Source organism: Aquarana catesbeiana, linkage group LG06, assembly GCF_042186555.1.
Source record: "Aquarana catesbeiana isolate 2022-GZ linkage group LG06, ASM4218655v1, whole genome shotgun sequence".
Lineage (NCBI taxonomy): Eukaryota > Metazoa > Chordata > Amphibia > Anura > Ranidae > Aquarana > Aquarana catesbeiana.
The window spans coordinates 59814626-59839493 of record NC_133329.1 but is presented as its reverse complement, the minus strand read 5'-3'; the positions used below and the strand labels follow the sequence as shown (position 1 = coordinate 59839493).

The 24868-nt window shown below is 42.1% G+C and overlaps 1 protein-coding gene across 1 annotated transcript in view; it reads right to left on the bottom strand.

Annotated features, from left to right (window-relative positions):
- LOC141148509 (sulfotransferase 1C1-like) overlaps window positions 1–14753 on the bottom strand; it is a 31871-nt gene extending 17118 nt beyond the window's left edge. The window contains exons 1-2 of the mRNA XM_073636035.1: window positions 14627–14753; window positions 687–939 (exon numbers count right to left, since the gene is read on the bottom strand). Of these exons, the coding sequence (XP_073492136.1) occupies window positions 687–939; window positions 14627–14650 (277 nt within the window). The 5' untranslated portion in view covers window positions 14651–14753. The remainder of the gene's footprint in view (window positions 1–686; window positions 940–14626) is intronic.
- Between the last annotated feature and the right edge of the window lie 10115 nt (window positions 14754–24868).

Here is a 24868-nt window from a genome sequence, read left to right as displayed (position 1 = left end):
GGAGGACACAGCTCTGGGGGGGGTGAAGGAGGCAGAGGAGGACACTGCAGGGCGGGGTTGAAGGGAGTTAGAAGAGAACACTGATGCGGGGGGAGGTACAGGGGGGCAGAGAATAACACTGATTAGGGTGGTGATATGAATGGGAGCTGAGGAGGATACTGCTGGGGGGGGGCAGAGGAGGTCACTGCTCTGAGGGGGTGAAGGGGGGCAGAGAAAGACACTGCTGTGGGGGGGGTGAAGGGGGGCAGAGAAGAACACTAATGTGAAGGGGGCAAAGGAGGATACTCCTGTGGGTGGAGGGTGATGTGAATTTCGGCAGAGGATAGCACGGCTGGGGGGTAATGCAAAAGGGGGCTGAAGGGGAAACTGTGGTGTTAAGTAAAGGGTGGGTAAATGTAAAGGGGGGACTGGAGATAATGATGTAAGAAGTGGGTTTTAATATTAGAGGAAGGGGGCTGTGATGTGGAGGATCTGTGTCATTGCACAAACATGCAATTCAGACCACTGCTGTAAGAAAAATGTTCTGACCAGACCTCTGTGAATTTTTTTTCAACTTGCTGTAGCCTTTCATCTTGTGAGGTGTTGCTACAAAGTTACAATGATGCATTGTGATTAGACCATTGACATTGTATAACAGGAAGTGCTTTCATGGCAGGGTCAGCCCTCTTATAATTTAAAAAACATACCTGCTTTTGGGTAGGCGGCCACCAGGATGTCCTCAGGGTGCGCCTGGAAACTCAAAATATCACTCCATGTGTCACATGTCCTTTGGATCAACGGAACCCCTGAGACGTAGCCAAGTAAAGGTCTCTGCATGACGTATCCCACAAAGTGCTCTGCGTTTTGCTCAAAAGCCATGACGATGGAGTGAAGAGAAGAGAAGGACAGAAGGAGCTGACTTCGAGGAAGGCGGAGGTGGTGAAAACGTCCGATAGATGACTAACGCAAAGAAAAGACACACAGAGGTTAATATGGCACCAGGGGGTACTCTTTTCTCCAAGAGCTCTTGATTTGGTTTCTATGGTGAGACTCCAAACCCAAATTAATAGAAATTCCTCCACGTGTCTCTCTTCTTCTTGCCTGTGCACAACCCCTGACGCCTAATCCTACAACACATGCCAATCTGTACATTTGTCCATCTAAGACAGATTTGGGAACGGCTGGTGGTTTATATTTTTTTATTAGAGTTTGTGTTTTTTATACATAGCAGAGTAAAGAGCATGTGATGTGAGAAGCTGTGATAACCCACTATAACACATCACATTTTTGGCTTTCAGCACGTCTAAGCAGCCAAGATAAACAGAAGTGTTTTCTCATTTCCCTGGGTTACTAGTGTTTGTCAAATGAAAAAGAAAAATACATATAAGCTATTGAAATTTTTGCTGCGTGAAGAGATTTATAATATACAGCAATGGTATCACAAAAAAATCCACCTTTTATCATTAAAGCCTGTGTATTGTTAACAATTTGTTTTAGATTTGAATAGAGTAGAGAAGCTGAACACCCCCCGTTCGGTTTGCACCAGAACTCTTGAACATTGCGAAAGTTCGGAGCCGAATAGCGATCCCCATTGAAGGCTATGGGACCCAAAGTAGAAAAATCTAAAGTGCCCATTTTGAGGGCTTAGATGCAAGTTATTGGGCATACAAAGGGTATGGGGGTCCGGGTACTGCCCTGGGGGGCATGTATCAAGGAAAGAAAAGTTTGTAAAAAACATCGTTTTTAAATGAGCAGTGATTTGCTGATGCTTAAAGTGAAATAACAAAAATGAAAAATACCTTTAAATATAGTGCCTGGGGGTCCCCTTAGTCTGCCTGTAAAGTGGCACATTTGTACCGTGTATAGAACCTGCTGCAGCAAAAATAACATTTATAAAGGCAACAAAATTACATTTTCCCTGCAACCTTCCTTTATTTTATTAACAATAGCTTGTGGAGCCAGTCTGTATGATGGGGCCACAATTTAGTGCACTTGGAACAAAATTAGAGATTTTTTGGGATAAAATCTGGTTTCTTTTTCGAAGACTTTGGATAGAAGTAACAGGTGCGAAAGAATTGAGCTTTGGGTGTTGGAGGTGCCTTCACGCCGTAACCCAATAGAGGTACACTTGATGAAAGCAAGAATTGGCCTTGCTGTCAAAAATGTAAATGATATGCCCTGGTCAAACAGTGACGGAAAAATTGGGCTTTGTGCGTTCCTGTACCCTCACACCGTAACCCTATAGCGTTACTCTTGATGAAAACAAGAATTGGACTTGCTGTAAAAAATTAAAATTATATGCACCTGTCAAACAGGTGCGGAATAATTCATCCTTGGGTGTTAATTGTGCCTATGAAGCCTATGCCAAACAATTTCTTCCAGATAAAATCAACACCCACAAAGCTAGAAAGCGTAGATAATTTCTCAGAGATTACACATCCCAAAAATATTTAATCTGCGACATGAATTACATATAGAGTAATTTGAGTAAAACATAAGATGGAACAATGTAAAAATTGCAAAGATTTGATGATCAATCAAAGTCCCAACAATTATATCTCTTCTGTGTTGAAAATTTTTCTAAACAATGACAATAGTAGATAATCCTTCACCAGCTGAGAGAACTACACCCAAAGTGCTCCATAAGTGGTTTCTGCTACCAGATGGTGGTGACCCCTTTAGTTATAAAGCAGGTCAAAAGCGCTTTAGCAAGATAACGCTTGCTGCAGTGGTGGAGACTGTAGTTGCAAACAACCCCCTCCTCCGCAAAGATCATAGATGGGATATGTGAAAAAAAGTATAAAGGAACCAATAGTGTAATCCTGTTTATTTTAAAAAAGTGATAAAATACAATGCCAAGTGGCTGCTTACATTGGGGGTGCCTTAGCATAAACAAAAACATTCTTTAGGGAGACCGACCGGAATGGATTTGTGCCAATTCAAAGTTGCCACCACCCCCAATGGTTGGGAGCAATCCCAAAGGGACAATATATGCGAATTAGGCACAATTGTGATAACCTCAATGACTTTTAGATTCAAGCAGAAGTACTCACAAATAGATTCCATGAAAAAGGATACCCATTAAGTATACTGAATAAATAAAGATCAAGTTTTGACTATGGATAGGGAATCACTTCTGACCACTAAGAAAAAAACCTCCTTTCGAGGAGATATAGCTTTTTTTTATCAGGGTTTCACAGACAATACAAATAAGTTGAAAAAATATTTAAAAAATATTGGCCCATTCTCTTTAAAGATAAGGATCTCCAACAAACCTTACCCCAAAGACCTCAATTCATTTACCGGAGAGCTCCAGGGTTGAGAAACTTCATTGCTCCCAATGTTCCTGACCCTCCAAAAAAACCCTCAACATTTCTTGATGGTTCAGGCTTCCATTATTGCACGAGGTGCAAGGCATGCCGGACCACCAAGAGAACAGACAAAAAAAATCAGAAATTTTCACTCTACAATAACACAACAAGAATTTGCCATCAAACCGCTAATTACATGCAATTCTGACCACGTAACCTACCGATTCCCCCGAAAATAAGACCTAGCGTGATTGTCGGTGATTTCTGCAATATAAGCCCTACCCCCCAAATAAGCCCTACCCTGTTTCCCCGAAAATAAGCCCTACCCTAAAAATAAGACCTACAAGGACTTATTTGGGGGGTAGGGCTTATATTGCAGCCATCACCGACAATCACGCCAAGTCTTATTTTCGGGGAAACAGGGTATGTGTTGGAGTGTCCTTGCCCACTCCAATATGTGTGTAGAACCACACGTCAATTGAGGGTCAGAATTAATGAACACCTTGCCAACATCAAAAAAGATTTTCTAAACCACATTGTATCCAAATACTTTCGGCGATATCACAACAGTGATCCCCAATTATTAACATTCTATGGGATTGACAAAATCTCCAAACATTGGAGGGGTACACATTTAACTAGACCAGTCTCTCAAAATGAAACCCAGTGGCTGTATAGATTGAGAAGCATGCAGCCACTTATTGAATTGGACCTAAATTGCTTTCTGGCCAATGATTAATATATGTTTTTGAACACTAATTACCATCAAGAGTTACTAACATATCCATTTTGGTATTTAATGTCTCAATTACTTCCAATGGTGTCCCTGGGGGGGGGGGGGGGCAGAGGGGGCCCTGACCCCCCCAACATTATGCTGTGCCCCACCATGTGCCCCCCCCAACTAAAAAACACTCGGGCCACTGCTGGAGTAACACAGTCTCTATTGAGAGGGAGAGCGTCCCCAGTCAGCTCCTGCGGGTGATTCCTCCCCCCTCCCTCTGCTCGCTGACACTGCATAATGCGAGCGCTCACACAACCATGGCCGCCCGATCTGCTCCTTCCCCTGCATCCTTATTGGCAGGGAGAAGAGCGATTTGCAGGAAGGACTCCACCAGGACTCTCAGTTACTGAAAAAACTGACTGATTTCTCCTGTCCTTAGGACAGGAGAACCACCCTGTAAATTCCAAGAGATGCCAGACCAGCGCTGTCAATAGCAGGGACAGCAAGAGGAGGCTGGGGAACCCCACAGTGGCAGAACACCAGGGCCCGGTGGCAAGACAACCTTTGCAACCCTGATAGTTCTCCCACTGCTTTGGACCCTTATATTTTCTTGGTATGCTGGTGACATATATCTATTGCTTTCTGCCACCCTGGGGGGCCCCAATACAGTAGGAAGGGAGCTCACTGCAGAACATGTGAAAGGGCCCATTGTGGGATCGTAGTAAAGGGCCCCAGGATATATATATATATATATATATATATATATATATATATATATATATATATATATATATATATAAAATTGCATTTTATAGTTGTCCCCCTACTTTTGTCCATGCCCCCCCCATGTGCCCCCCCTAAATATGAAAGCTGGAGACGCCACTGATTACTTCCCCCTTTTTTATTAAATATTCTTTTCATTAAATATTTATTTCATCTATTTTCCTCTAAATAAAATTTATTTGATTACACATTTTAACCACTTAAGGATCGTCTCACGCCGATATACGTCGGCAAGGCGGCACGGGCAGGCAAAATCACGTAGATCTACGTGATCTGCCTCCCGCGGGTGGGGGGCCGGTGCCCGAGGCGGTCCTCTTTTGTCCCCCGGCGATCGGAGGTGAGGGGGAGGCCATCCGTTCGTGGCCCCCCCTCGCGATCGCCGCCGGCCAATGATAATCTTCCTTTGCTGCTGTATGCTAAACAGCAGCAAAGGAAATGATGTCATCTCTCCTCGGCTCGGTATTTTCCGTTCCGGCGCCGAGGAGAGAAGACATCTATGTGAATGCACAACACACACACATACAGTAGAACATGCCAGGCACACAAAACACCCCCGATCGCCCCCCAATCACCCCCTAATCACCCCTCCCTGTCACACTGACACCAAGCAGGTTTTTTGTTTTTTGTTTTTTTTTTTTCTGATTACTGCATGGTGTCAGTTTGTGACAGTTACTGTGTTAGGACAGTTATGCCCCGTACACACGGTCGGATTTTCCGATGGAAAATGTCCGATCGGAGCGTGTTGTCGGAAAGTTGGAGAGCAGGAGATAAAATTTTCCGACAACAAAATCCGTTGTCGGAAATCCTGATCGTGTGTACACAAATCCGACGGACAAAGTGCCACGCATGTTCAGAATAAATAAAGAGATGAAAGCTATTGGCCACTGCCCCGTTTATAGTCCCGACGTACGTGTTTTACGTCACCGCGTTAAGAACGATCGGATTTTCCGACAACTTTGTGTGACCGTGTGTATGCAAGACAAGTTTGAGCCAACATCCGTCGGAAAAAATCCATGGATTTTGTTGTCGGAATGTCCGAACAAAGTCCGACCGTGTGTACGCCCTATTAGGGTTAGCCCCCTTTAGGTCTAGGGTACCCCCCCAACCCCCCCTTAAAAAGTTTTAACCCCTTGATCACCCCCCGTCGCCAGTGTCGCTAAGCGATAATTTTTCTGATCGCTGTATTAGTGTCACTGGTGACGCTAGTTAGGGACGTAAATATTTAGGTTCGCCGTCAGCGTTTTATAGCGACAGGGACCCCCATATACTATCTAATAAATGTTTTAACCCCTTGATTGCCCCCTAGTTAACCCTTTCACCACTGATCACCGTATAACCATTACGGGTGACGCTGGTTAGTTCATTTATTTTTTATAGTGTCAGGGCACCCGCCGTTTATTACCGAATAAAGGTTTAGCCCCCTGATCGCCCAGCGGTGATATGCGTCGCCCCAAGCAGCGTCAGATTAGCGCCAGTACCGCTAACACCCACGCACGCACCGTACACTATATCTGATCCGATCAGATCTATACTAGCGTCCCCAGCAGTTTAGGGTTCCCAAAAACGCAGTGTTAGCGGGATCAGCCCAGATACCTGCTAGCACCTGCGTTTTGCCCCTCCGCCCGGCCCAGCCCACCCAAGTGCAGTATCGATCGATCACTGTCACTTACAAAACACTAAATGCATAACTGCAGCGTTCACAGAGTCAGGCCTGATCCCTGCGATCGCTAACAGTTTTTTTGGTAGCGTTTTGGTAAACTAGCAAGCGCCAGCGGCCTAGTACACCCCAGTCGTAGTCAAACCAGCACTGCAGTAACACTGGGTGACGTGGCGAGTCCCATAAGTGCAGTTCAAGCTGGTGAGGTGGCAAGCACAAGTAGTGTCCCGCTGCCACCAAGAAGAAGACAAACATAGGCCCGTCGTGCCCATAGTGCCCTTCCTGCTGTATTCGCCAATCCTAATAATTGGGAATCCACCGCTTCTGCAGCACCCGTACTTCCCCCATTCACATCCCCAACCAAATGCAGTCGGCTGCATGAGAGGCATTTTCTTTATGTCCTCCCGAGTACCCCTACCCAACGAACCCCCCCAAAAAAGATGTCGTGTCTGCAGCAAGCGCGGATATAGGCGTGACACCCGCTATTATTGTCCCTCCTGTCTTGACAATCCTGGTCTTTGCATTGGTGAATGTTTTGAACGCTACCATACAATAGTTGAGTATTAGCGTAGGGTACAGCATTGTACAAACTAGGCAAACTTTCACAGGGTCTCCCAAGATGCCATCGCATTTTGAGAGACCCGAACCTGGAACCGGTTACAGTTATAAAAGTTAGTTACAAAAAAAGTGTAAAAAAAAAAATATATATATATATATATATATATATATATATATATATATATATATATATATATATATATATATATATATATATATAAAATAAAAAAAAATAGTTGTCGTTTTATTATTCTCTCTCTCTCTATTCTCTCTCTCTATTGCTCTGCTCTATTTTACTGTATTCTATTCTGCAATGTTTTATTGTTATTATGTTTTATCATGTTTGTTTTTCAGGTATGCAATTTTTTATACTTTACCGTTTACTGTGTTTTATTGTTAACCATTTTTTTGTCTTCAGGTACGCCATTCACGAATTTGAGTGGTTATACCAGAATGATGCCTGCAGGTTTAGGTATCATCTTGGTATCATTCTTTTCAGCCAGCGGTCGGCTTTCATGTAAAAGCAATCCTAGCGGCTAATTAGCCTCTAGACTGCTTTTACAAGCCGTGGGAGGGAATGCCCCCCCCCCCACCGTCTTCCGTGTTTTTCTCTGGCTCTCCTGTCTCAACAGGGAACCTGAGAATGCAGCCGGTGATTCAATCAGCTGACCATAGAGCTGATCAGAGACCATAGTGGCTCCAAACATCTCTATGGCCTAAGAAACCGGAAGCTACGAGCATTTCATGACTTGGATTTCGCCGGATGTAAACAGCGCCATTGGGAAATTGGGAAAGCATTTTATCACACCGATCTTGGTGTGGTCAGATGCTTTGAGGGCAGAGGAGAGATCTAGGGTCTAATAGACCCCAATTTTTTCAAAAAAGAGTACCTGTCATTACCTATTGCTATCATAGGGGATATTTACATTCCCTGAGATAACAATAAAAATGATTTAAAAAAAATGAAAGGAACAGTTTAAAAATAAGATAAAAAAGCAAAAAAATAATAAAGAAAAAAAAAAAAAAAAAAAGCAACCCTGTCGCCCCCTGCTCTCGCGCTAAGGCGAACGCAAGCGGCGGTCTGTCGTCAAATGTAAACAGCAATTGCACCATGCATGTGAGGTATCACCGCGAAGGTCAGATCGAGGGCAGTAATTTTAGCAGTAGACCTCCTCTGTAAATCTAAAGTGGTAACCTGTAAAGGCTTTTAAAGGCTTTTAAAAATGTATTTATTTTGTTGCCACTGCACGTTTGTGCGCAATTGTAAAGCATGTCATGTTTGGTATCCATGTACTCGGCCTAAGATCATCTTTTTTATTTCATCAAACATTTGGGCAATATAGTGTGTTTTAGTGCATTAAAATTTAAAAGTGTGTTTTTTCCCCAAAAAATGCGTTTGAAAAATCGCTGTGCAAATACTGTGTGAAAAAAAAAATGAAACTCCCACCATTTTAATCTGTAGGGCATTTGCTTTGAAAAAATATATAATGTTTGTTGGTTCAAAGTAATTTTCTTGCAAAAAAAAAATTTTTTTTCATGTGAACAAAAAGTGGCAGAAAGGGCTTTGTCTTCAAGTGGTTAGAAGAGTGGGTGATGTGTGACATAAGCTTCTAAATGTTGTGCATAAAATGCCAGGACAGTTCAACCCCCCTCCCAAATGACCCCATTTTAGAAAGTAGACACCCCAAGCTATTTGCTGAGAGTCATGTCGAGTCCATGCAATATTTTATATTGTGACACAAGTTGCGGGAAAGAGACAAATTATTTATTTATTTTTTTTTTTGCACAAAGTTGTCACTAAATGATATATTGCTCAAACATGCCATGGGAATATGTGAAATTACACCCCAAAATACATTCTGCTACTTCTCCTGAGTACGGGGATACCACATGTGTGAGACTTTTTGGGAGCCTAGCCGCGTACGGGGCCAGTTTCGGAGGCCATGGAATGCCCAGGTGGCACAAAACCCCCCCAAATGACCCCATTTTGGAAAGTAGACACCCCAAGCTATTTGCTGAGAGGTATAGTGAGTATTTTGCAGACCTCACTTTTTGTCACAAAGTTTTGAAAATTGAAAAAATAAAAAAAAAATATGTTTTTTCTCGTCTTTCCTCATTTTCAAAAACAAATGAGAGCTGAAAAATACTCACCATGTCCCTCAGCAAATAGCTTGGGGTGTCTACTTTCCAAAATGGGGTCATTTGGGGGGGTTTTGTGCCACCTGGGCATTCCATGGCCTCCGAAACTGTGATAGGCAGTGAAGAGTGAAATCAAAAATTTACACCCTTAGAAATCCTGAAGGCGGTGATTGGTTTTCGGGGCCCCGTACGCGGCTAGGCTCCCAAAAAGTCCCACACATGTGGTATCCCCATACTCAGGAGAAGCAGCTAAACGTATTTTGGGGTGCAATTCCACATATGCCCATGGCCTGTGTGAGCAATATATCATTTAGTGACAACTTTGTGCAAAAAAAAAAAAAAATGTGTCACTTTCCCGCAACTTGTGTCAAAATATAAAATATTCCATGGAATCGACATGCCTCTCAGCAAATAGCTTGGGGTGTCTACTTTCCAAAATGGGGTCATTTGGGGGGGGGGTTGTGCCATCTGGGCATTTTATGGCCTTCAAAACTGTGATAGGTGGTGAGGAGTGAAATCAAAAATTTACGCCCTTAGAAATCCTGAAGGCGGTGATTGGTTTTCGGGGCCCCGTACGCGGCTAGGCTCCCAAAAAGTCCCACACATGTGGTATCCCCGTACTCAGGAGAAGAAGCTGAATGTATTTTGGGGTGCAATTCCACATAGGCCCATGGCCTGTGTGAGCAATATATCATTTAGCGACAACTTTTTGTAAATATTTTTTTTTTTTTGTCATTATTCAATCACTTGGGACAAAAAAAATAAATATTCAATGGGTTCAACATGCCTCTGAGCAATTTCCTTGGGGTGTCTACTTTCCAAAATGGGGTCATTTGGGGGGGTTTGTACTGCCCTGCCATTTTAGCACCTCAAGAAATGACATAGGCAGTCATAAACTAAAAGCTGTGTAAATTCCAGAAAATGTACCCTAGTTTGTAGACGCTATAACTTTTGCGCAAACCAATAAATATACGCTTATTGACATTTTTTTTACCAAAGACATGTGGCCGAATACATTTTGGCCTAAATGTATGACTAAAATTGAGTTTATTGGATTTTTTTTATAACAAAAAGTAGAAAATATAATTTTTTTTCAAAATTTTCAGTCTTTTTCCGTTTATAGCGCAAAAAATAAAAACCGCAGAGGTGATCAAATACCATCAAAAGAAAGCTCTATTTGTGGGAAGAAAAGGATGCAAATTTTGTTTGGGTACAGCATTGCATGACCGCGCAATTAGCAGTTAAAGCGACGCAGTGCCAAATTGGAAAAAGACCTCTGGTCCTTAGGCAGCATAATGGTCCGGGGCTGAAGTGGTTAATTATACCCATTGTATTAATAAACCGTATGATCAAATATAGTGTTGGAATGTGCATTGCTTCACGCCAATGCTGCCCAAATTTTAATTGTTATTTTTATTATATTACCATATATTAGTGTCTTGCAGGACAATTTTATGGGTCAGATGGTAGACGCACCAACTAGAAATAAAACATTACTAGATCTACTGATTACCAACAATACAGACCTGATAACAGATGTGGAAATACGGGGCAATTTAGGTAACAGCGATCACAGGTCAATTAGTTTCAGTATAAATCACACAAATAGGAGACATGAAGGGAACACAAAGACACTGAATTTCAAAAGAGCCAACTTCCCTAAACTACAAACCTTGCTAAAAGGCATAAATTGGGATAAAATATTAGGAACAAAGAATACGGAGGAGAGATGGGTTTGCTTTAAGAGCATATTAAATAAGGGCATTAGCCAATGTATCCCATTGGGTAATAAATTTAAAAGAGCGAACAAACATCCTGGATGGCTTAACTCCAATGTAAAAATGCATATAAAAGCAAAGGAGAAGGCCTTCAAAAAATACAAGGTTGAGGGATCATCCACAGCATTCAGAATTTATAAAGAATGCAATAAGAAATGTAAGGGTGCAATTAGGATGGCTAAGATAGAACATGAAAGACACATAGCGGAGGAGAGCAAAAAAAATCCCAAGAAATTCTTTAAGTATGTAAACAGTAAAAAAGGGAGGACAGACCATATTGGCCCCATAAAGAATGAGGAAGGACATCTGGTTACAAAGGATGGGGAGATGGCAAAGGTATTGAATTTATTCTTCTCCTCAGTCTTCACGAGTGAATCGGGGGGCTTCAGTAACCAAAACTGCAGTGTTTATCCTCATGACACAACACAGGAAGCACCTACATGGTTAACAGAGGACGGAATTAAAATTAGACTTGAGAAACTTAACATTAATAAATCACCGGGACCAGATGGCTTGCATCCGAGGGTACTTAGGGAACTCAGTCAGGTGATTGCCAGACCGTTGTTCCTAATTTTTACAGACAGTCTATTGACTGGAATGGTACCAGCTGATTGGAGAAAAGCCAATGTAGCACCAATATTTAAAAAGGGCCCAAAAAACATCCCTGGGAATTACAGACCAGTTAGCCTAACATCAATAGTATGTAAACTCTTGGAGGGGATGATAAGGGACTATATACAAGATTTTAGTAATAAGAATGATATCATTAGCAGTAATCAGCATGGATTCATGAAGAATCGTTCTTGCCAAACCAATCTATTAACCTTCTATGAGGAGGTGAGTTGCCATCTAGATAAAGGAAGGCCCGTAGACGTGGTGTATCTGGATTTTGCAAAAGCATTTGACACAGTTCCCCATAAACGTGTACTGTACAAAATAAGGTGCGTTGGCATGGACCATAGGGTGAGTACATGGATTGAAAACTGGCTACAAGGGCGTGTTCAGAGGGTGGTGATAAATGGGGAGTACTCAGAATGGTCAGGGGTGGGTAGTGGGGTTCCCCAGGGTTCTGTGCTGGGACCAATCCTATTTAATTTGTTCATAAATGACCTGGAGGATGGGATAAACAGTTCAATCTCTGTATTTGCAGACGATACTAAGCTAAGCAGGGCAATAACTTCTCCGCAGGATGTGGAAATCTTGCAAAAAGACCTGAACAAATTAATGGGGTGGGCGACTACATGGCAAATGAGGTTCAATGTAGAAAAATGTAAAATAATGCATTTGGGTGGCAAAAATATGAATGCAATCTATACACTGGGGGGAGAACCTCTGGGGGAATCTAGGATGGAAAAGGACCTGGGGGTCCTAGTGGATGATAGGCTCAGCAATGGCATGCAATGCCAAGCTGCTGCTAATAAAGCAAACAGAATATTGGCATGCATTAAAAGGGGGATCAACTGCAGAGATAAAACGATAATTCTCCCGCTCTACAAGACTCTGTTCCGCCCGCACCTGGAGTATGCTGTCCAGTTCTGGGCACCAGTCCTCAGGAGGGACGTACTGGAAATGGAGCGAGTACAAAGAAGGGCAACAAAGCTAATAAAGGGTCTGGAGGATCTTAGTTATGAGGAAAGGTTGCGAGCACTGAACTTATTCTCTCTGGTGAAGAGACGCTTGAGAGGGGATATGATTTCAATTTACAAATACTGTACTGGTGACCCCACAATAGGGATAAAACTTTTTCGCAGAAGAGAGTTTAATAAGACTCGTGGCCACTCATTACAATTAGAAGAAAAGAGGTTTAAACTTAAACTACGTAGAGGGTTCTTTACTGTAAGAGCGGCAAGGATGTGGAATTCCCTTCCACAGGCGGTGGTCTCAGCGGGGAGCATTGATAGCTTCAAGAAACTATTCGATAATCACCTGAATGACCGCAATATACAGGGATATGTAATGTAATACTGACACATAATCACACACATAGGTTGGACTTGATGGACTTTTTTCAACCTCACCTACTATGTAACTATGTAACCATATATACTTGAGTATAAGCCGACCCGATTATAAGCCGAGGCACCTAATTTTACCACAAAAAACTGGGAAAACGTATCGACTCGAGTATAAGCCTAGAGTGAGAAATGCAGCAGCTACTGTAAGTGGAAAAGAGGGTCAACAATGCCCACCTGCAGCCTCACTGTGCCCATTTGCATGCCTCACTGTGCCTCACTCGAGTATAAGCCGAGGGGGGCGTTTTCAGCTCAAAAAAATGTGCTGGAAAAACTCGGCTTATACTCGAGTATATACGGTGATTATCGTTTTTATATGGTACTAGATTTAGTTGCCTAGCTCTGCGTGAGATTGTTCTTTGATGACTGATGTAAACCGGCACTGTGGCTGTTAACTTTTTAATTTTTCTCTCCCAAGGGTGGTACGGTTTCACACTATATAAACACATGCCCTTTAGTGACCAATAACACGTCCTGATGATGTAAATACTACGAAACATACGTCGAGGCGAGTCATGGTCACGTTACTTCTGGTCCCTTTGGTTGTTCCATGCTGGACGGTGGAACGCACGCCAGCTACAAGGGTGAGCCGCGAGGCACCATTCGATTACCCGACACGCTAACAGCCCCAGTGCCGGGCTAAGGCACCAACAATGTAAGCAGCCATTTGGCATTGTATTTTATCACCTTTTTAAAATAAACAGGATTACACTATTGGTTCCTTTATACATTTTTTTCACATATACCATCTATGATCTTTGCGGAGGAGGGGTTGTTTGCATCTACAGTCTCCACCATTGCAGCAAGCGTTATCTTGCCAAAGCGCTTTTGACCTGTTTTTTAACTAAAGGGGTCACCGCCATCTGGTAAGCAGAGCCCACTTATGGAGCACTTTGGGTGTATTTCTCTCAGCTGGAGAAGAATTATCTACTATTGTCATTGTTTAGAAGAATTTTCAACACAGAAGAGATATAATTGTTGGGACTTTGATTGATCATCAAATCTTTGCAATTTTTACATTGTTCCATCTTATGTTTTACTCAAATCATTCTATATGTAATTTATGTGTTGCACTTTGCACTTTATTATGATTATCTAAGTGTGGCTTCTTAGGTATTTGACCACCCAATTTTGCACAGTTGAATTGTATTTTGATAAATTGTGTGCCCCCTACACCCAATTTCACTAGCACCTAAAGTAGCACTCCTACCTTAGTCAGGGGAGCAGCTTTTTTATTATTTATTTTTAGTAGTTTGGCGCGAAGTATATATATTTTCTAAAAATGAAGGTGTAGCGCTAAAAAAATGAATAATAAAGTCCATCTATAATAAAAGAAACTGGAAAGACGATCAAACTGAAGATCTTCATCCAGAACCAGATAGAGCAGACAGGCAAGCCACCACCAGCACCCAAACCAGCTGACACTTATCGTCAGTGTGTAGGGTACACACAATATAAATTGAATTAATGGCCCCAGCAGTTCCTCTGCATCGATCAATCCACTCCACTGACAGTCTAGCCTATTCCTCTCCACACGGATAAAATGACTCCAAAGACTGCTTCTAATTATAAACTTCACTGGATCACTCCAGCATCCAAATGAAGGTACAAGAGAAAACAGGGCTCATTGCGCAGACATCCAAATAAATAAAATTATTAAAAATAATTTAAAAAGCTGGTACACTCACATTGATGAATGAACTACCAAGCATATGGAAACAATCATCGTTTCAAACCAAAAAGATGGCCGTCGTGTCTCCAGTCAGCATCCCACGTCACACACACATCCTTTAGCTCCACCCGATGTTTCGACATAAGGATGCGTCATCATGGACGTGGTTTAGAACGTGTGGGAGTGGTATTTATAGGGGACGGACCCAGGCTAGGATGACGGAAATAGAATGCGTTCCACAGGCCGGAAATTGATCACATTCTGGTAACAAGGGACACAGCAATACACCGGTTTTCAAAGATGAATTACTACTGTTAAAACTAACAAAATAGAAATATAAAGCATATCGTTAAAAAGCGTTTTTTTGAGCAGAAGGGCTATATCAGTGTTTAAACTGAAAAAAAGGGGGACACGGAAGGGACCCGAGAGATGGAGACATCTTGTGGCGAAAATACAGCATTACACCCACAAATAAAAAGAAAAACCTAATACAGAGACAATATTAAATATGTAACACCAGAATCGAAAAAGTGGTACAAGGACGATAATAAATGAATATCGCACAATGATCTAAACATTAATAGAAGTAAAGAATAAAAAATAAAAATCTCAACTATTATTAATAAAAGAGTTTATGTCCCATTCAACATTCATTCCAAGAGGAATGAATGTTTGGGCTTGGAATTGTATTTTGATAAATTGAGTGCCCCGTACACCCAATTTCACTAGTACCTAAAGTAGCACACCTACCCTTAGTCAGGGGAGCAGCTTTTTTATTATTTATTTTTAGTAGTTCACATTTATCACACAAATTTAGTTTGGCGCAAAGTATATATATTTTCTATCAATCTGCGACATCGGCTTGATAGCTGCTGCTAATCCAGGAATGATTCCTTTTTATAAATGTCAGCCAGTCAATGGAGTCTGTGGACAGCCGTGCTCTTTAATCTGTCACAAAACCTACGGCAGCACTGCATGCCCATTCAAAAAGCACGCTGGATGCAGGGCAGCCCAGTAGCTCAATTGCATACTGGGCAAGTTCTGGCCAGTGATCTGTTTCTCATGACCCAGTAACCCAGTGGATCGTCAACTGGAAAGCTCTTCATTTCTGGTTTCGCCTCTAGATAATCTCCCACCATATGATACAGACACTGCCAATGAGATGTGGAAGCTGACAGCCCTGGGCGCCGAGAACTAAAAACATTTTGAAATGCATCACTTAGGTGGCCCCCTTCTCCACCACTTCTTTCTTGATCAACAGAAGCCTCAAAACTAGCCTTTCCATGAGACTGTAACCTAGCAGAGTCTGGAAAGGCATTACATAAACTCCTCTTTAAGGTGTCCTTAAGATATTTCATCCTCTCCTCTGTGAGGACAGATAAGTTCTGAGGCTTTCCCCTTGTAACAGTGGTCAAGAAGGGTTGCCAACCAGTAATGATCCTTTGCATCCTTTGCAGGCTTTAAAGAATGAGGGAGCCCATGCACCGCAAGTTTGTGGAGGCATGAGAAGCAAGAAGATAAGAAGTCTTCGGGGTCACTGAGGATAACAGTATCTGGAACTGCGTCCTCCCAGCCACGTACTACTCCCAAGGGTTCTGGGGATGGAAATGCATCTGTTAAGGTTTGACGTACATCTTCCTCTGCTTCAGTGCCTCCAAAACAGCTAGAATCCTCCTCCTCTTGGTGTTCTGTGGGGTCGCAAGAATGATGTCTGCATAAAGCAGGCCTTGAGGAGAAAGGAAGTCCTTCTCTTCCTCCTGCTGCTCTGTGGCGAGTGCCCTGTCCATAATGCCATGCAGAGTCTGCTCAAACAGGAACACAACAGAGATTGTGTCACTGATGAATGCATTGTCACGGCTCACCATCCTTGTCGCCTCCTCAAATGGTGACAGTACAGCATATACATCCTTTATCAGCAGGCATTAGCCTGTCGTTGTGCCATACTCACACAAATACTCGTTGATGGCCCTCTGCTGCATGTGCAGCCGCTGCAGCATTGCCAAAGTTGAGTTCGCCCTGGTAGACATGTCCCAAATCAGGCGGTTTATGTGTAGGTGGAATTCCCGTTGAATTTCAGCCAACCGAGCACTGTGTATGGGCTGTTTATGTCCGCCTGAAATATCTACAGACTCTTCTGGCCTACTTTAGCAGATCTTCCAACCCTGGGTACCTGTTTAAGAAACACTGCACCACCAAATTGAGAACATGTGTCAGGCATGGCACATGTGTCAGCTTTCCCTGTCTAAGGGCGGAAAGGAGGTTAGTGCCATTATTGCACACCACCATTCCTGGCTCCAGCTGGCGTGGGGTGAACCACCTTTGGGCCTGCCCCTGCAAAGCTGAAAGAATCTCTGCTCCAGTGTGACTTTTCACGCTCGGGCAGCGCACTTACCAGACATTCCGAAAAGTCCTGCAAGCAGCATCTTTGGGGTAGTTTGGGAGCGTTGTATTTAGTGCTCGCAAACCGCCCCTGCACATTAGAATGAATGGGCAGCACTTTCAAAGCGCCTGAAAAGCGTGTTGAAAGCGCCGCAAAACAGGAGTTTTTAACCCTTTTTTGGGGTTAAAAAAGCATCCCGCTAGTGGCCGAAAAGTGGTGCAAAAGCGCCGCTAAAACGAGCGGCGCTTCAGCGCTAATTTTCAGTGTGAAAGCACCCCTATTTGTTCATGTTTGCACTTCTCATTTTTTTATATATTTTAATGCTCAGTTACTCTTAGACATGAGGTCAATTTCATCAAAGTCCAAAGATTTATTGTGCTGAGTTGACTGTCTGCTAAATTATCATATTTTTTTTATTAGCTCTAATAATTAATGGGTGTGGTGATGTCATTAAAAGTTTATTTCTGGTCGGCCACCTCTGCATGACATCTTGCTTTGTTAATGAGACCCTGTCACCAACATAAAATATCGCAATTAAAAGTGCAGAAAAAAAAATCACATATATCAAGTGCGTGGTGTGCCTGCAGTCTTTTTCTTAATAGGCAATGTGCCTCCTAACTTGTTAGAAATGTAGCAGAATCTCTAACCTCTTCCAGTCTAATGAGAACTTTCCAAGCCAGAGATAGCTAACATCCTTCAATATGTAGTGGGTTGTGAGGCATAGTGGGTGCAAAAGTGGTAAAAGTCATTGAGCGCCAGACACTTCTTGGATGCAAAAGAGGCTTTATTTATTTTAATAGTCCTTTTTATATTTTGAAAGGAAAAGAGGGTTAGGGCCAGGACACCCTTAAGTGGTTGCAATTTCAATAGGCAGACTCTGAGACTTCAATAGGAAGACAGATGTACAGGGTAAGGCCCCAGCAAGGTGCCACTTCTGCACACGCAGGTTTGCTGTCTCCTATGGCAACAGTATTTATCATTTCCTAACGCAAAGTTCAACTGTTCTCTCAGCTTTACACCGCAAAAGTTCGGACCCGAATAACGAACCCCATTAAAGTCAATGGGACCCGAACGTCAAAACTCAAAAGTGCCCATTTTAAAGGCTTATATGCAAGTAATTGGGCATACAATGGTTATAGGGGTCCAGGTCTTGCCCTGGGGGACATGTATCAATAAAAAATGTTTTTGTGAAAAACGTCATTTTTAAATGAGCAGTGATTTTTTTGTTTTTAAAGTGAAAGCATAAAAATGAAAAATTCCTTCCAATATAGTGCCTGGGGGTCCCCTTAGTCTACCTGTAAAGTGGCAGATCTGTACCATGTCTAGAATCTGCTGCAGCAATAATTGCATTTATAAAGCCAAAAAAAAATGACATTTTCCCTACGAGCTGTCTTCATTTTGCTCAGCAACAGCTGGGGAGCCAGTGTGTATGATGAGGCCACAATGTAGTGCACTGGGAACAAAATTAGAGATTTTTTGGATACATTCTGGTGTCACTTTGACTTTGGATAGAAGTAACAGGTGCGTAAAAATTGGTCTTTGGGTGTCGGTGGCGCCTTCCCACCGTAACCCTATAGAGGTTACAGTGGGGCACCTTCCCACTGTAACTAATAGCACTGAACAGAGATCTGTTCTATCTCTCTCCATTCTGAAATCACACTGAAATTGGCTGCCATTGAAAGAACACTTTTATACTGTGGGGCGGGAATGAGCCATGATTGGATAAAGTCATGATGAGGTACTCTTGATGAAAGCAAGAACTGGCCCTGCTGTAAAAAATTGCAATGATATACACCTGAAAAACAGGTGCAGAAAAATTACTCTTTGGGTGTCGGGGGCACCTTCCCACTGTAACCCTATAGAGGTGCTCTTGATGAAGGCAAAAAAATTGCAATGGTATGCACCTGTCAAACAGGTGCAGAAAAATTGCCCTCTGGGTGTTAATTGTGCCCATGAAACCTATACCCAAAACATTCTTCCAGATAAAATGATTGAACAGCCACAAAGCTAGGCAGCCTCAAAGTCTTGCAGAGACTCCACAACCCAGAATGACATCGGCATCAGGGGTTTCATAGCTGGTAATCCAGGACTGATTAATTTTTATAAATGTCAAACGGTCCACGGAGTCTGTGGACAGACGCGTTCTATGATCGGTAACAAAACCTCCTGCAGCACTGAATGCCCGTTTTGAAAGCACACTGGATGCAGGGCAGCCCAACAACTCAATAGCATACTGGGCAAGTTCTGGCCAGGGTTCTATTCTCATGACCCAGTAAGTCAGTGGATCGTCAGCTGGAAAGCTCTCCATCTCTTTTTTGGCCCCAAGGTAATCTTTTACCATGTGATGCAGACACATGGGATGTGGAAGCTGACAGCCCTGGGCGGCAAGGACTAAAAAAGTTCAGAAATTACACAACACTGAAACTATCTGAGCTGTCCCTACTCTAGTTGCACACTATGCAAAGCTGAATGATGGTCCTCTTCACTACAATCACACTATCCCTAGACTGACACTAAAGTAATATTCTACACTGACAATTGAAGCAAAATAGCATAGTATAGCACACTAACTAACTAATAGCACTGAACAGAGATCTGTTCTATCTCTCTCCATTCTGAAATTACACTGAAATTGGCTGCCATTGAAAGAATACTTTTATACTATGGGGCGGGAATGAGCCATGATTGGATAAAGTCATGATGACAGTGTCCAATCATGACTCTGACAGTGCTCTGTGCCCTGATTGGCTGAAGCTTTCACTGCTTCAGCCAATCAGGGCTTGTAATGCACTGTTCAGTGCCGCAATGCATTGTGGTCGGTTCGGGGGGCCGAACAAACGGTCGAACGGCCCGTTTGTTGGGCTGCTCACCGAACGACCGAACAAAAGTTCAGCCTGAACTTATGCTCGGGCCAAACCTTTCACCCATCCCTATTAGAAAGTACTCATTCCCTTCACTGAACAACTGGAGGAGTTAATCCAAGAAAAATGGAAGGGGTCAGAGAAAAATGCCCTTATTAGAACACTATAAAATCTGTATACCCTGAAAAAGCTAAAAGTCAACCTGCTGCAGTCTCCTCCGATGGTGGATGCATCATTCATGTAGCTGGCAAGACATGTCACCTTACTGTCACATAAAGGAGGCTCTAGTCCGAAAATTAGATCTAGATCTGAAGTGCTCCTACATACTGTAGCATCTGCAGGTGCCGGCAGACCAGCAATAACCAGCACATGTGCTGAGTGAGTCTAATGGGAGTGGTTTCATAATTATCAACCATCTGCTGCACCTGAAGGACTCTGAAGAAAGTGGTAGGGTCTGCATCCCTTTAGACATGGTTTCCTATTGGGAGTATCTTACCCAAAATTACATTTTTGTTGCAGTGGATGCCAAAAATCGGACGTGTATGTTGGTGCAGATTTCTGGGAAAATCAGTGAGCCAATCACACAAGCAGGAAATGATGTTTCAGGGGGGTGTTCTGTACACATTCTGTGTACAGAACACCTCCAGATAATCATATTTCCTTTTACAGAAAATTACAGCCCTGCAGATTGAAAAGAAAAGTGGTGTAACCCTTTAAAGAAGCCCTTCTGGAAGAAGTAAAGAGACAAGGTGGTATCAGCTTTGTAAGAGCTCAAATTTGGCTGCAGACTCTGTGGCAGATATGTCAGTGGACGTCAACTGATGTTTTTCCTGGAAAGAGGGACATAAAAATAAAAAAACTCAACAGCACAGGAAGTTGGAGTCGTGCAAGATAGAAAACCTCCAATCAATTACATTATTGATAAATCTGGGAGACTGGATGCTCTGTAGGTTTATCAGACACCTACATGTTCAATTCATCCACCAGTTTCAGTGCCTCCCCTTTGGCCCAGGGCATTCACAAAGGTCATACTGTTTGCAATAGCGATGGGAAAAATTCAGTAGAACTTCCACAAGGGAATATCCGTCCTCTGATAAAGTCAAAGGTGCTTTGGGAGTGAAGTCTCTTCCAGCAGAACAATGCCAGAGTATCCTTGGTTCTTCGTAACTGACCAATTGTTTCGAGTGGAACATTATCACATCAGATCCCAGCTAGAAAGGTTGGGGAACGCACTTCAAAGAGCAGGCTGCTCAAGGTCATGGGATGTTCAGTTTATGAGGCATAGTATTAAATGCTCTTGAACTGAGAGTAGCGTTCAAAGCCCTTCTGTCATTTTAGAAGAGGAGCAAGATTTTTACTCCACCTAGACAGCAGTGGAAGGGTAGAATTCGTAGGCTGTCAGTGAAACTTCCTGTATCAATAATTGTAAATATACCATTTTGGCTTAGGAGGCTCTAATGTCTGTCTCTCCTACAAGAAAGCTTTGAGTCACCACTGCCTCTTCTAGCAATGACGGATTTGCTCTCTCGTGGACAGTTTAACCATCCAGCTCCAAGAGACTGCTTTTGAAGGCATAGAAGTTGAGAGGCGGAGGCTACCAAGTCAAGGGTGCTCTGTGCAGGTAGTGGCTACCTTGTGTCAAGCCAGAGAGGTCTTCATGAATAAGACTTACCAAAGTATATGGGAAAATTATGCAGATCTCACACAGCAAAAGCCTAGAGTCCTTTATCGCCTAAACCAGCCATGGTTCTACAGTTCTTACAACTGGAGCTGAACAGGGGCCTAGGTTCAAATATGTTTAAAGTTCAAAGTTCAGCCTTGTCTGCACTTACAAGGGTTTAAGGAGTCCTTAACCCTTTAGTGATGCAATTCTTAAAAGGCTTGCATGAAGTTATAGAACTCCCAGGAAACCATTGTTTCCTATGTGGAACTTGCTTATGGTCCTCATTTCTATCAAGGCCTCATTTCTATCCTACAGAATTGGCTACACCCTGCAATCTAACACTGAAGACTGTATTTTTGGTTGCTACAACCTCTGTGAAAAAGGGATTTCAGAACTGCAGGCTTTGTACTCAAGGAGCCTCACTTAACGTTCTATCCCTGCAGAATAATCCTAAAACTTCAGACTGCTTTTATCCATGGGGTGTCTTTCTCCTTCCAATTTAACCAAATGTCAATTTGCCATCTTTTTTTGAGTGAGAGAACCACATCCCTTGGATGTTGATCTAACTCTGTTGACCTGCTTGGCAGCTATCTTTTCATTCAGGAAAGCTGAAATCTGTATTTGGTTCCAGCGTGGATTAAGACAGGGGCAGTCAGCATTAACACGTACAAACACCTCCTAGATTGTTCAGACAATTAAAAGAGCCTACTCTTCACAAGGCCTTCCTGTTTCTGAGGTCTTAAGAGCACATTCAACTAGGGCAGTGCCAGCTCTGTGGACAGCTCAGTGCTAAGTGTCTACTGAGGCTATTTGCAAGTCAGCAATATGGTCCTCCAATGACACTTTCATTACACTTTAATAGGTGAACCCGGCTCACGACAGTAAAAATTGGAAAATTCATGGTGCATACTTAAGCTACTGATGATTACAAAATTTTTCTTGCACCCTCCCGTATGGCGAGTTAGTTCCCATTGTATGCTGCCATGATGCACCAGGAAAACGGAAAATGGTATTCTCACCTTTCCGTAAATTTCCTTTCCTGGTGAACCTTCGTGGCAGCATACAGATTCCCACCCAAATGGTGAGAGTTACAGAGAATGCTGTGAGCTGGGTCTGTCTTTGATTTATAGTTAACTAGTCCTATCAGGTTGTGTGGGCGGAGACACAACCCATTGTATGCTGCCATAAAGATGCACCGGGAAAGGAAAATTACAGACAGGGGAGTATACAATTTTACATTTTTTCTTTGTATCGCTGAAGGAGAAATGTGTAAATCCCAAAGTGCATTGGATTTTTTATTTGATTAAAAAAAAAAAAAAAAACAGTCTGAACTCCACCACCATTTTTGTGTGGCGCCCTTATTGCTTTTTATGTATCTGGACTTGTATTACTGTCTATGTTGCTGTTGCAGATTTCCCCTTGCTTCCTTCTTGGTGAAACCCGTGTAAGCAGGATAGGGACTAAGGATAAAACAGTCCTTACACCTGTAGAGTTTTGCTTCAGTTATGTAATTTTAAGAACGATTGTTTAATTATCAAAGAGTTAAAGGGGGGACGATTCAACAAATGGTTCCAGGTGAAGCGAGCAAAAAAAATAAAAAATAAATTGAAGGAAATTTTTTTTTGTTGAATCCAATAGGACTGAACAAATTTCTAATCGTTGAATTTGCTCCTAGGTGGGAAAAATCAGAACTGGCTTTATAAGCCTGCACGTGTCAAACCTAATCCAGAATTAGAACGTTCACTCTGCGAAAATTGAGATATTGACATGGTACTCACATGAAAAGTCGTTCGAAATTCGCACATGAAAGCACCATTGAGTGGTTAGATGAACAATTGTTATACTTTCTTGTCCGAACAAATTTCTGCAGGTGTAAGGCCAGTGTAACTCTCACCTGGATAGCAATAAACACCCAAAACAAAAAAAAACAAAAAAAAATAAAAAATGTGCTTAAAATACTCTTTATTTTAAAACTAAAAAAAAATATATATTAAAGGGTTTAAAAAGTGCACTGCGCCCCACTGCAACCTTCATTGTTTTCTGCTGGGCAGGCTAAATTTGGTCTGGACATTTAAAGCTGGCCATATGCTTGTAGATTTTCAAATTGAACATACTAACAATAAAAAAAAAAAAAAAAATGTAAAATTCTCAGTACGTCCAATGACTTGACGAATGCCATTCAAAAGTACTTTTTGCTTTTAAAGGAGAAGTACAGCCAAAGCTGGTTTGGCTGTTCTTCTCCTGTTTTCAGCTAACAGCGGGCTGAAGCTCTGTAAAAAATCATAACAAAGTCGGGATCCACCCACATGCCTGGACTGGCACCCAGCTCAGCCTCCCGCCCCCTCCACAGGCCAGCACTCCAGTGAGCGCAGGGGGGGCAGAGCAGAAAGACGATGACTGAGAGTCACCAGCTCTCTGTTCAGGGAGCTGTGAGAACTGAGCGATTGGCGGTGTTAGATCGCTCGGTTCTCAGTGTTAGAGCCCTTGTGGGACATATGCAGCATTGGACCGATGCTGCATCCACCTAGGCAAGTATGACTAAAAAAAAAAAAAAGGGCCCATAATTCACTTTTGACATTCGATTTTGGAACGAATGGACTTTACCCAGTGAAACCCACATTAACTGATAAAAATGGTTTTGTTTCCATCCGGCTCCCTCAAATTTTCCTGCCACTGCAGTGGAAAATTAAAAATTATTGACCCTTCTAACAAATTGAAAATCAAACATTCTTTTTTTTTTCAATCAAATAATTTTTTTATTGATTTTTTTTACATTATTTACATTATTATTATTATACATTATCAAAAACTCAAAAACACACAAAACATTTCAATCAAATAACCCCACAAAAAACAAAATACATTTCCATACTTGCGCTCACCAGACTACACTTCAACCATTTCTCAGAACCCTCCATCATATCAGGCCCATTAACCATTAAACTTCTCCTAAGTAAAATTAACAGCATTATTAATTGTTAATAATTAATATTAATTGTTAATAATTTAATAAAATTATTATTATTAGCATACATTAACGAATATATATATATATATATATACACATGCATACATATACAGTTATCCCCCTGAATCAAACATTCTTAAAGTGAATTTTTTTTTTAATTCTACCAGTGTATGGCCAGCTTTAGCTTCAATGACCCTTGGACATTGGTCACGAAAAAGTGAATGATGGTCATGAACAGTTGATTTCCTATGAGAATGTTCCTAAGTGTTTCTCCAGTCAAATTTTTTTTTTTTAGTTTTGGATAAAGTAAAAAAGGGTTAGAACTTTTTTTTAACCAGGAGGGACACATATAACAATTAAGAATTAGGTATTTATCAAAAAATGTT